This window comes from Parasteatoda tepidariorum, chromosome 9 (assembly GCF_982258835.1).
Source record: "Parasteatoda tepidariorum strain Cologne lab strain chromosome 9, Ptep-v5.0, whole genome shotgun sequence".
NCBI classification, from domain to species: domain Eukaryota; kingdom Metazoa; phylum Arthropoda; class Arachnida; order Araneae; family Theridiidae; genus Parasteatoda; species Parasteatoda tepidariorum.
The window spans coordinates 38,653,624-38,667,794 of record NC_141763.1 but is presented as its reverse complement, the minus strand read 5'-3'; the positions used below and the strand labels follow the sequence as shown (position 1 = coordinate 38,667,794).

At 27.5% G+C, this 14,171-nt stretch overlaps 1 protein-coding gene across 4 annotated transcripts in view; it reads right to left on the bottom strand.

The window, feature by feature from the left end:
* Gart (trifunctional purine biosynthetic protein adenosine-3 Gart) overlaps window positions 1-14,171 on the bottom strand; it is a 48,475-nt gene that overhangs the window by 33,365 nt on the left and 939 nt on the right. The window contains exons 1-7 of one of the 4 annotated variants that reach the window (XM_043046384.3): window positions 12,066-12,204; window positions 9,849-9,994; window positions 7,235-7,330; window positions 4,696-4,870; window positions 3,556-3,667; window positions 2,639-3,007; window positions 193-361 (exon numbers count right to left, since the gene is read on the bottom strand). In XM_043046384.3, coding sequence (XP_042902318.2) covers window positions 193-361; window positions 2,639-3,007; window positions 3,556-3,667; window positions 4,696-4,870; window positions 7,235-7,330; window positions 9,849-9,993 — 1,066 coding nt within the window. In that variant the 5' untranslated portion in view covers window position 9,994; window positions 12,066-12,204. Of the gene's footprint in view, window positions 1-192; window positions 362-2,638; window positions 3,008-3,555; window positions 3,668-4,695; window positions 4,871-7,234; window positions 7,331-9,848; window positions 9,995-11,871; window positions 12,205-14,171 lie in introns of those variants that run through there. The other 3 variants (XM_043046386.3, XM_071186631.2, XM_043046385.3) reach the window with 3 other exon arrangements.

The window sequence follows — 14,171 nt, the reverse complement described above, 5'->3', positions numbered from 1 at the left end:
ATTTTTATCTTCTTTAGTTTTCCTTTAAATGATTTTTAAATATATTCATCATTTTCAGGATACCCAGACCAAATAGGTTTTTAATTTAAAAATGTATTGTTTAAAAAAAATATGTTAAAATTCTGTTCAATTGCTTAATTTGAGGAAACAAAATTGAAGTAAAGCTAACAAAAAGGAACAGCCATCTCTTACCTTCTATTACTTTGCCTTTAGGATAACTTCCAGGGTAACCACCACTAACGAGAACAATCCCAGCAGCATAGCTATTGGGTGACCATTCCACTTTGATGTTACTTAAAGTACCTTTGACGCAAGCAAGCATTATGTCATATAGATCTGATTTCAGCAGAGGGACTATAACCTAAGTAGTAAATTTATGTTTTACACAACTAAAAAAGCATATATCACAACAGATTAAACTCTTGAGCTATGTAATCATATCAATATTTCCTTAAGCTTCTAAATGATAAATTAAAGGATTCATTTATTATATTACTAAAAAAAATTATCAATCCTGAAATGTTTTAGAAAATATTGTATCATGGCATTCTTAAAGAAGATAATGTTACATTTTAAAACTTAAAAAATATTAATTTTAAAATATCTTAAGTAACATATTATAATAGATTACCAGAGCAGGGTACCACAAAGTTTATATTTTTATTTAAATAAAAATAACGAAAAAGAAAATCATTACATAAACAAAACTCCAAGTCAAATATTATTAATATATATAAATACCAGGGGTCTGTTTGGAAGAAATTCGGGTCTGTTAACAGACCCTTAACAAAATATCCTTTAATAAAAACGGACCCTTCAAAAAATATTTTAATTTAAAAATGGACCCTTCACAAAATAATTTATCTTTTAATCGAACCGTTCACAAATTTGTTTATCTTCATTATTATTTTGTTAATCGAATAAACCCCTCCCAGGAAGGTGGGGGGGAAGAAAGACAAATGTAAATGAACTAAGTTTTGTCTTCCGCAGACACTTCTTCCTTTATTCGTCCGAAATTAATATTCTGCGTTCAGCACTATAGGCTAAATACCAAATATTTGTATGTTGCATCTCTAATTTAGTAGCAGCAACTGCTGTTTATTTTTTAAAATATAATTTTTTTATTATAATTTTACAGTGTTGAGCATAATATTGTATGTCTTTACAATTTAAAAACACCTTGAAAAAATTTTTTGCAACAACAGGACCCTATTTGCACAAATTCACAAAAGCCAGACCCTGGTTGAAAGAATGTGACTTAACGTTTATTTTATATTCACAATCTAGCATTTATTTCATACATTTACCAAAAAGACTTCGTGATTGTTGACATTCAGTGAAAGTTGACTTGCTATTTTTTATTGCTTTATGTATATGATGTTTGTTTAAGCACAAGTTTCTTTCTGAAAAACTGGTAAAAAAAATTTTTTTTGACAGAAGTTTTTTTTTTATTTGACAGAAAATGAAGTTATTTTTTATGTTATTTTTGTTATTTATAAGTAAGTTATTTATATAAATAACAAAATTGTTATTTATATAATAAGTTATTTTTTGCAATTTCAGTGACTAGGGAGTGGGGGTTAGTGCAAAAGTTATAAAAAAATTACTACGCTAACAAAGTTTGAAGAATTTGATTGCAGTTTTATTTCGAATTTGCAAATATTAAAATCAAATTTAATCAATATATCAATTAATGATAAATTAAATTAATATATCAAATAACTAATTATCAAAATGCACCCTGTGATTTACACAAGAAAAATGCTGCATAACAGTGCCCGCATAGTGGTGTCATCTATGGTAAATAAATTTAATTATAATCAAGCCTATCCATTTTTACTAGAACGGATCTCAGATGGACATTAGAAATCAAATAATGCAAGATACAAGACATCAACCTAACATCAGACACGGCTATTATCTGGAAGAATCGGCTATTATCTGGAAAGACCTATTATCTGGAAAAATCTTTTTCTCTGGATTTGGGGAAGTTCTGATGATACTGGAGATGGGATTTTCAACTGTATATATGAACATATATATCACTATGAAAAACGGAAATTGATAGAAATCAACAATCATGCAATATTTCCTTGTAGATCAAAAAAATAAGAATAAATATAAGTGAGCAGAGGATGATTTGAACTTTATCTTTCATAAATTAAAGTAGGTTTTACTTTTTTTCCCTCCATTTGATGTGAAGAGGCAGATAATCAGATAAAAAAAATTTAAAAAGACTAACACATATTCTAAAAGTAAATTAATCTGATTTAATAAAAAAGATTATATAAAACATAGCCTGTCTGCTGGTGTTTTTTTCAAACACTATTAATAAATAGCTTCATTAATATTCATAGTTCATTCTTCTCACTCAAGTTGGATTTGCTTTAACTGCTCTCATCTTTTCAACAACTCTTTTAGTGTGCTTATTGAAACAGAATAAATATTTTGGAATAGAAAAAGCAGCGAGAAAGAAAAAAAATTATTAATATCTTTTAAACAAATCGCCAACACAAGAAAAAACTTTCTTAAAAAAGGAGAAGAGACAAAAAATGGAAAATAGACGTTACAGGTAACTAACTAAATTGGGAAAGAAAAATAATCATAAAAAGAATATATCTTATTTTAAGTTTAATACCTGTGTCTCAGGATCACCAAATCTACAATTAAATTCTAAAACTTTAGGACCATTCTTTGTTATCATCAATCCAGCATAAAGAACTCCAACATATGGTGTGCCATCTTTCTTCATGCCATCAATAGCTTTCTGTAAAATGTGTTCTTTGACGTACTCAAGTTCTTCAGAATTTACCAATGGACACCTACAATAAGCACCCATTCCTCCTGTGTTGGGTCCTTTATCATCATCAAGAAGGCGTTTATGATCTTGAGCTGGAGGCATCACAGAAATGGTTATTCCATCACTGAAACACAATACTGACACTTCTTCTCCAGAAAGCAGCTCTTCTATGACAATAGTTTGACTAGCTGATGCCAATCCTTTATCCTACAAATTCAAAATAAATATTATGAAGCCATTGATGGTAGTTTGGTACATAATTTACATCACACTATGATACATTTGATAAATGATGTATGATAAAAATTTTAGTTTATTCATTAGTAGCAATTTTAGAAAGATTTAAGAAAGAAGGGGCTAGCGTGGACAATTATAATAAATTTTGCAAAAAAAGTTTATTGAACCTAATTTGAAAAAATCTTTTTCTTTAAATAAAAATTTGAATGTTTTATCGTCAATGGCATAACTCGTTTTTTTCCCCTCCTTTATTTAACCTACTGTTACTTAAAATAAGTTAATAATTACAATATTGTTACTTATAGCAAGTAAAATTTCTTTTTTTCTTTTTTGGAAGGGCGGTGGAGTTTTATTTGATAAAAACAAATTTTCTATTTTGAAAATTCATTCATTTTTTACTATTAATTGAAACAGCAGTAAACTATTTATAATGAAAATATTTAAAAATTAATAAATAAATTTATATGCAAACAGAAAATGAAATTATCATAAATTATTTGAAATTTAATTTTACCAACCTCCTTCAGATCATCCACAGCTTTCACAGCTTCTTCTCTACAACTAGCCACGATAACTCCTTTTCCAGCAGCTAAGCCACTAGCTTTAACAACTAGTGCCTCATATGGAGCACTAAATTTTAAAACAAAATGAATATGAAGAACTTTCAAAAAATTAAAATTAACAGAAATGATATACTGCTTATTGTTGATTCCAATACTTAATAAATACAGGTTTACTTATTTTAAATCACTAATCAAACAACATAAAAAAATAAAAAAGAGAAAAAGTAATAATTAAATATGATTATAAATTTAAAAGCCTCTAAAAAGATATAGCTTATATTTAAAAAAAAAAAAAAAAAAATACAGCAATTACTTTTTTAAAAAAATTGTGGTACAAATTATGTAGATTTTTAGAAGAATATTTTTAAACATTTCCTGCATCATCAGAATAACAAAATAAATTAAACAAAGAAGATTTTTAAGCACAAGAATATTTAAACTATAAAAACTTTAATGAACTTTTGAACCAAGTTAAATATTAAAATTCAAATTTTGCTAATCAAGCAAGTATGTTAATATTTAAAAACCCTTCAGTAAATTAAAAATTGTTGTTCATGTTTAAATAGAGTGTCAAATGTAGATTCAGTAAAATAAAAATATAAATGTAGTCATCAATTTAACTTTTAGTGTATTTGTCAAGTTCAAATTTGAAACATTATTTCCCTAAATGTAGATGTTGCGGTTAAAAAAAAATCAACCGCTTCATGAAATCAAGTGTTCTCAGGACGAATGTGATCTTAATAAGCAGCAGGCACTGTACTTTTAAACTTTTAACTTTAAATAAAATTTTCCCTCAGAATGAATGGCAACCTATTTATTAGATTTTCAACATTTAACCAGACACTAAAATCTTTATTAAACTATCATGAAAATGATTAAACTTATTGCTTAACTTATTTCTTTTTTTTTTCTTAAGTAATAAAAAAAACTTCAAGAAAAAGCAGTTATCTGATTTTCAAACATAAAAAACATTACATATTAAATTAGTTAAAGTGAATAACAAATTTTATATTATTCCAATGAATTAGAAATTTTAAAACATACAATGAACATAAATATATTTTGCATGACATTTCAAACCAAAGGCACCCTTACTTTAAAATATGATCTTTTGCTTCATCAGCATTAGTAAATGATTTCCAACGTGCGGTAGGAATTTGGTATTTATCCATAAACTGTTTTGCAAACTCTTTACTAGCTTCAATTTGAGCTGCTTTTTTACATGGTCCAAAACAAGGGATCCCAGCTTGAGCAAGAGAGTCAGAAAGTCCTAATTCACAACAAAAATAGTTTTAAAAATATTCCATACAAGAAAATTTTTTAAAACTAAATTTTAAAAATAAAATTATTGAAAGCACAGTTGCCATAACCAAAGTGTTGAAGCTAAATATTGTACATTATGACTTTTTTAAAAAAGTTAAGCAAAATTGAAATATTTTTCAAGTTAAACAAAATTTATTTTTGTCTATGCACAGCACATTACCTCTATTTAACTACACTTACAATTTTAACCTATTCTTTTATACTAAAATATTTTTATTTATTTATTTTTGTTATTACAGTAGGGAACCGATTATCCGGAACGATCTGGACCATCGATATTCCGGATAACTGATTTTTCCGGTTTTCTGAATCGCTACGAAAAGTCGCTTTTTTTATTGTAAAACCCAACTAAAAAAAAATAAAAAATTGGAAATAATCCTAAAAACAAGAAAAAACGATGAAGTAATACACTAATGATTATTTCCAAAATGATGATAAGGTAAAGATCTTTCAAAAAAGAACGAAAAATCCTAAATTCTTATGAGAGAAAAAAATTTTTTCAAAAAATGGCGGGAAAATTTATCGAATTTCGTTCCGGTTTTTAGGTTTTCCGGATAACGGGTTCTGTACTGTACCTCTTCTAATATGCGAATACTCTTTTGAAACATAGATTTTTAAAAATACAATATTTTTGATAAAAAAAAAATTCAAGGAAATTGCAAAATAAGTAGTTATTAAAGAAATACATATGTGTTGACAACTGAGCAGAAAAAGTTTTAGTAGTTCACAAAAATATTTAAAACACTGCTTCTAATAAATGCACTCTAATAAATGCATAAGAAGTTTAATTCTTTATGAAAAATAAATTAAGCGATTACAGGCAAAGAAAACAATAACCATTTAGCTTCAATAAAACTTAAAACATATTTACTTCAAAAGCACTTTTGTAATATGTATATATTTGAACACAAATAAAGAAATTGTTCTTTTCAAAAAATATATTTAACTAAATAAATTAAGAACTTTTATAATAAAAATTCATGAATTGATTTGTTTTAAAATCGAAAGATTTTATCGTCAAACAATTAAAATGTGTAATTTGCATAAAGAATCATTAAAGTTGAATGCAAGAGTTTTGCATCAAATTTTAATAATTGTAGGTTATATTTACTTCTGTTTGAGACACACAGTATTATATACTATAAGAGAAGTAATACAAATTAACACAGTATTATATTAAATAAGAGAAGTAATCAATTCATGAATTGATTTGCTTTTAAAATCGAAAGATTTTAGCGTCAAGCAATTAAAATGTGTAATTTGCATAAAGAATCATTAAAGTTGAATGTAAGAGTTTTGCATTAAATTTTAATAATTGTAGGTTATATTTACTTTTGTTTGAGACACACAGTATTATATACTATAAGAGAAGTATTACAAAAAAAAAATAATTTTAAAAAAAAATTAGACTTAAAACTAAGGCAAGCAATTCAAGCATCCCGAATAAAAAATATAATAATACAGTACACTCTCGATTATCCGTGCGCGGATTATCCGGTTTGTGGTTTATCTGTGCTCATTCCGGAGTCACGCAAAAAATATGAAGAGAAACATTTTCAAGATTAAAAAAATTTGATTCATGAAGTTATAACACTACCAAATTTTTGGAAGCAATATTCGTTATCGGATTGAAGTATATGGAACATCAGCAACATGGTCAAAGGTAAAATTGTCTACGTTATCACGATCTTGGAGAAAGATCATACCGCTTGATGAACAATCCGCTTCAGATGTTCAAGAAAAATATGATAACAGTATTCTCGAACAAGCAAAAGAAATCGAAGGTTTCGAAATTCTTGATGAAGAAAATTTAGAAGATTGGTTTCAAAGTGATGCTTGTGAGTCTGGCTTCCAGTATTTGACTGATGAAGACATCGTTATGTTGTTAAATCAAATAGTGATGATAGTAATTGATGCAGAAGATGTAGTTAATGAATGAAATACAATTTCTCATTCTGCTGCTCTGTTGAAACTTTATTAGATTATATGGGAGGATTTGATTACGGGGACATTACTGCGGTTCGTAAAATATGTGTATCGATATATGGCGAAGACGCATTACACATTTTTCAATAAGGAAAATTCCTAGTTTGATGTTATGCATGCAAATGTCAGTAATTGTTATATTTTTTGTACTGATGTTGAATTTTTCTTTAATAAAAGGAGTTTTCGGATTATCCGTGTTTTTCGATTGTCCGTGCGACCTGTCCCGGTGATTAACCCGGATAATCGGGAGTGCACTGTATTTTCATTTTAACCAAACAAAGAATAACAGGAAATTGAAGAATCTAAAAACAAATTTAATCAATACCATTTGCTAAAGGATCCTCAGGTCCAACAACAACAAGGCTAATATTTTTGGACTCACACCACTGAGACACCTGTGCATGGTCTTTTACATCTAAGCCTGATTCAGAAAATGAAATAAAATTATTCAAACATCAGCTAAAAAAATAAATAATGAAAAATTTAATAACATATAGTGAAAAGAACAGTTTAGAAAAAAAAAGGACTAACAAAAAGTAAAAAATTTTAATGAATGATAAAGAATAAGCACTTTAATTAATTGCAATGCATGGACCACATTAGGAACCGAAGTTTCAAGTTAATTTTTCAAATCTAACATCTACTAAACATCTGCTAAAAAAATAAATAATGAAAAATTTAATAACATATAGTGAAAAGAACAGTTTAGAAAAAAAAAGGACTAACAAAAAGGAAAAAATTTTAATGAATGATAAAGAATAAGCACTTTAATTAATTGCAATGCATGGACCACATTAGGAACCGAAGTTTCAAGTTAATTTTTTTTTAAATTATAAACATCTCAAAAGTTTCATGATTTATTTGCAGTTAATTGCTTTAATGTTTTATAATAGGTTGTGGAGCAACGAACAAGTAACGCCACCTAGCGAGAATCTAGAGAAAAACTCAGAGACAGTGAGAGAATGTGAATGAACGGTAGAAAGCCTGCCATGCAGAGCTCTTTATTTTTTTTCTTCTTCATATATGTTTTATATGTTATGTTGGTGACTGTGCTGAATGCTAACTATAGTCATGTTGTTCAAAATAAAATAAAAGTTAGCTGGCTGCTGTTTTATTCCCCCCCCCCCTGCACCACACTTCACAAGGTTCGAAAACATTAGCGCTGAATTTTTATGTGATCATTAGTACAATATTGCCAAAATAACTTTAACTTTTTACAAGTGATTTATCTAATCAATTGAATAGTTTGAAGCAAGTCAAGTTAGGTGATTATTAATCACATAAACTACAGGGTAAAAAAATATATATATAACCTTGGCAGGTTTTTTGGATTTTATAGGATTTTTTGTCTAAGGGGCTTTTTAAGATTTATTTTTTCTCCTTTTAAAAGTATTTGTTTCTGAAGGGCAAGGGAGAAGTACCTTCTTTAAAAGAATTACATTGATAAAAGTAATTATACTTTAATTAACTTAATATGCAAGCAATTTAAATTTAAATAATATAAATAAATCAGAATCATTTGAATTTAAATAACATAAATTAACCACATTCATAGAGCACCTAACATCACAACACAAAATGTAATATGTTTACACCTACATATATAACATATTTGAGAATTATTTCATAGGATTAATTTGTATCTCTATTTTTCCCTTAAGAACATTTATTTTTTTATGCTGGGAAATGTTATGAATAACATACAAGCATAAATGACAGATGTATCTATAGCTGCTGAGTTATGACTCCATATATTTGAAAGTGAACATTTTTGGCCTTATAAGAAGAATATTGATAAAAGATTAAACCAAGCTGTTCTTCTTATTTATTATTTAGCAAGCATGGTGAATCTTAAATATATAGGGAAATTATTAAACACTGATATGTCACAAAAAGCTGAAGAATGGTTAGAAAAAGAACACCAAAAATGGTTCTAAGTTCTTTAAGTTAAAACACCCCAAATTATATCTAATGCTGATGTAGTTAAAAAATTTAATGCAGCACAGTTGTGAAAATTAATTTAAATGTGTGCTAGTGATAAAGATATTAAAGATTTTTGTCATTTTATGATAGCACTAAGCTATAAGTGTCTGTCTAGCTCTGTATCACTGAAATGAGTATTTTCAATGCATAAATTGAAGTGGTCAAAACTTTCAAATGGATGAAGAATAGAAAAAGTATTGAAATTATTTAAAATTCACAAATATTTAAGATTAAAAATTATAGCACTATTAACAAGATTGATTTATGATGCATTAAATATGTATTTGTGATAAATTAAATTAAATCTGTATGAAGTATCTGTTCTTGCGTATAATTTATGGTCGAATTATTAAATATTTATACTGAAAATTAACAGAAAAACAGATTTTACATATGAAACCTTTGTTCAGTTACTTAAGGCTTACACAGATCATTTTTTTAAATATTGTTGTGTCAGTTTTTTTAAAATTATTATATGTGTTTTCTTTGCTTATTTAGACTATGTATATTTCAATACAGTAGGAAACTCTTTTAAAAATAAAATTATAAATATCATACATTTGTTTGTAAATATTAAAAAATAATGTCACCAATTTAAAAAACACAATAAAACCTGCTTTAGTGTGGTCCTTCAAAAATAACCTGGGATTTTTTCTTTTTGATTGAGGGGTTTTTGCAACATAAACATATAAATTCATAATTATTTATTGATGCATAAATTATGCTTCCAAAAATAGTTTAGTAATAACATACATAAAATAACTAAAAAAATGAATACTCAATATCTATCCAATAATTTAATTTAGATAGAAGAATTGTAATTATTCACTTTAAATTTACAAATCTATTCGATTGTAATTCGAAAAATTTGGTTATTATAATTTTTTTTTTTAAATTTATTTTTTCATTCTGGCATCATCACACTATTAGAACTTTCATGCTACACATATACTTACTGATGTTTGAGATGTTTTCACTTGATTCTGTTCCTGCATTTCCAGGTGCAACATAAATGTGATCAACTTTAGGAGACAGTGATAATTTCCATGCAAGTGCATGTTCTCTACCACCCCCTCCAATTAGTAAAATAGAATCACCCATTCTAAAATCAACAAAGAAAATTATGATTAGAGATTTTAAAATAAAATTTAATTATTAATGTTTGGAAAAGTAAAGAAAAATCTGAAGAATAATTATTAATATTCTTCAGATATTTTATAATATTCTTCAGATTGAATATTTAACACAAAGGCTAAATGTTATTTAAGACCTAATAAATTTTCGTTAATAATTTGTAATGATTTTTAAACAAATCTATTATATCTTGAAAGATGTGAGACCACAGACCAAATTTCAATTATTCCTTAACTTAACTGTTCTTTTTAAAATATATATATATATAAACTAATTACAGTGAAAAATTGCAATGCAGAAACTGATTAAATAAATTATTCAAATTCGGCAGCCCAGCTCAATAGCTTTTATATGCAACTTAATAAGGTACAATAAAAATTGCTATCATACTATCATAAGAAAAGTTAGTTTTAATATTCAAGCATTTTCCTGTAACTTGTATCATCCTCAAAAAAATAATATTTATTATTATTTTATTTTTTTCATATGCCTTTAAATTTTATGAGGTTTTAATAAATATCAAATTTAAGAGAATTAGTAGTATTTACTCCAAAGAATGAATAAAAATAATTTTTAATTTTATTTTATTCTAAATGAATCAATTTTAAAAAATTTATAAAATTTGCTGGGAATTTTTTTTTATCTATATCTGAGCTAAAATAATCCCTAAATTTTAGCAACTTTTGGGCAGTGGCACACGAGAAATTACAAAAATCATCACAAAAAGGGATCAACTTGAAGAATATAACTCGTAGCCCTCTCTGGACAAATATTTACATAATTTTCTTCTTGAATTGCATTGGCAATAAAAGTTGGCAGAAACAGATACAAATACTGAAATATATAATTATTTGATGACAAATTCAGTCTTGTAAGTAAGAGATTAAACTGCTTATTAAGAGTGCAAAATTCACAACTAAAAAAATTTTCCGTAATCAACTTTTTCCCTATTTCAAAAAAACATAGAAAAACATCAACTTCAAAAGCTATCTTAATTTACATTATCATAAATTACATAAAATAATATTTAAGACAAATAATTTATAACATAAAAAAAATTTATTATTTATTATATAGCTTAAATATAAATAGAAGGAAAAATGTTGAATATATTCAATTAAAGTCTGGTCTTTTTTAGTTTACTGAAGTAGCTTCCTAAATTAAAGAATGAAACAAATTCTTGTATGTTTTTAAAATTATTATGTACAATGAAAATAAAACTTTTATTATGAAAAAATAAATTTTAAACTGTTTTCCCTTTACTTTAATAAAGTCATAATCTCTTGCAGTTAAAAATTTAACATTTAAAATATCAATTGATTTCATAATAGTATTAATAAATTATAATTTAATATTTTTATGCAAAATATTAGGGGTTGTTTACTAAAATGTTTGCATCAGATTGTTTATTTATAAACAAATTATTTGATTGATAAAAGTAAACATACAATAGTATAAAATAATAAAATATATATAGAAATTTGTGGCCTTGAAAAGGAGTAATTTTTATTCTTTCTAAGCTCTTTAGAGTCAATATATTTTCAAAGATGCATGTACAACATGTTTGGATAAATTAACTAATTATTAGTCAGTTAAATTATCGTAAACAATGGCAAATAATTTTATAGCAAGCTTGATTACCAAATTAAAAACCAATTAACATGATAAAAATAAATTTTTACAAAGTAAATAAAACTTAGGGGGAAAAATACATCCTTCATTGAAAATTAACTATTTTTGACTATTATAATTTAATCATTGAGTTATTTGGTATTTAAATCAGTGCTACATTCTTCTTAAAGCTTAAGTTATATTTTAATAATGAAAACCATTAAAAAATATTACATTTTTAATTAATTAACTTTTAGTTGCAATGCTAATACATGAAGCAATTTTTTCGATCATAAACACTTAGAAAATACTTAATAATATATATACAGCTCAGGTTTAAAGATAAAAATTTAATTTTTTAATTGTTTTGCTTCGTGAAATTTATTTGAATTGTCAAGAATAATTTATTATAAAATAAACAAATGTACTTTTAAAACTGCCGGTCACGTGTTGATGAGGTGTTGATATTGATCGAATGATAATGCTTGATTGATATATTGATTATGTGTTTTTAAACGTTATTGGCTGCCTAATTTTGTAAAATTTATACTTCATATAACTTTGACAACCGCTGATAAAGCCTCAGAAATCATAGAAGAAGAAGAAAAAAAAGTGCGGTGCAGTGAGGTTGGTTTGCTTTGGTTGTTTACGTACATTTCAATTTTTGTTAGTGGATTTTACAATGATCTTTTATAAATTTGGAGTCCCGCAGTGGACTGATCGTTAAGACACGATTCCCAGTAGATCACCGAAGTCAAGCATCACTGGCTACGGTCAGTGTGCGGGTGGGTGACCACTTGGATCAGTCTGCGTAGGGACCGAGGGTGTGCGGTATTGGTCCTCGTTAAACTGTGCTACCGTAAAGTGCTCGACTTCGCGCGCAGGTCGTCGGGCTACCGAAGCGGGGGTGCCTTCCCCTCCGCAGAGGATCAAAATTGTGATGGCATGTCTTCGGATCATACTCCGGGATGTTTCCCAGACCGTCGCCAATAGCCCATTGTGCAGCTCTAGTGCGACGTAAATTAACAACATTAACAATATAAATTTGGAATCAAAATTGTTAAAACAAGAATATAGAATTATATGTTTCTAGATTTTTGTTTTGGTAATTTTGATACCAATCATACCTATGAAAAAACTCTCGTAAGAGAGAGTCATTGTTGTTGTTGTTGTTAATTTACGTCGCACTAGAGCTGCACAATGGGCTATTGGCGATGATCTGGGAAACATCCCGGTGGATGATCCGAAGACATGCCATCACAATTTTGATCCTCTGCGGAGGTGATGGCACCCCCGCTTCGGTAGCCTGACGACCAGCGCGTGAAGTCGAGCACTTTACGGTAGCACAGTTTAACGAGGATCAATACCGCTCACCTCGGTCCCTACGCAGACTGATCCAAGTGGTCACCCACCCGCACACTGACCGTAGCCAGTGATGCTTGACTTCGGTGATCTGCCGGTCAGTCCACTGCGGGGCAAGAGAGAGTCATGAGTGTCAGGCTTGTATACAGGCAGTGAAAAGAAATTCAGCAAACTTATTTTAGTGTGAGGCTAGAAGGCTTCCACTTGCCGAAGCCGATTTGCTTATAATTCCCACTGAATTTACTACATTAGTGAATATTTTTGGTTTTAATTTCTCTACGCGTCAAACATGGATATACTCCATGAATAACTTGTGCCGTAAAAAAGGGCATTGTTTTAAAGAAACGTTTATATTTTCGTGACTAGTACGTTGAATTCATTGAAACAAAATTAGACATTTAAGAAAAATATGTTTAAAAAAACATGTCTAGCAAAAATATTATATAGAAATATGAGTAGAGCAAAAGTATTCATTTCTATTTTTAAAATGAGAAATCAAATTTATTGCGACAAGCAATGTCTTACTATTACTTCGCAATTGCGAAGTATTAGTAAGACATTGTCTAATAGTTAACTATTACAAAATTCATTTTGCTAATTAGTAAACATTATCTTGAATAAAAATTTAACAGGAAATTTTTTTTTAAAATGCTTAATGCAATTTTTAATGTTAATTAAAAAATTTTTAAATGTTCAAATTCCAGTAAAGTGTATTGTAGAGAAATATTGAAAAAAGAATCGCACCTTAAAATTTATAATTTTTTTAAATCTTAATTTTTTCTCATTTAAAAGAATTGTTAAGATTTTTATTTTGAACATTAAAATATGTATACTGTTGAATTTGTTTAAAAAAACTGAGAAACACATCTAAACAGTGGCGATATTTTCCATATTTCACTAACTTATTTACAAACTTGTAGTGTCCTAGTACGCATAGTAAAGTTTAATTTCTTCATGTGTGGTTACAGATGGCTGATAGGAAAGACCAACCTTTTAACATGAAGAAAAATATGATAATCTATAAAATTAGAAGGAAGCAGCCGTGAAAATTTACTTCACACATCATTCTTTGAATGGTACATAATATGACCATAATATGGATTGCTTTGTGAAAAGTTAAATTAAAGAAGGTTTTTCATAAATTTCGGTAGCCTGAGGCTGCAATTCCAATA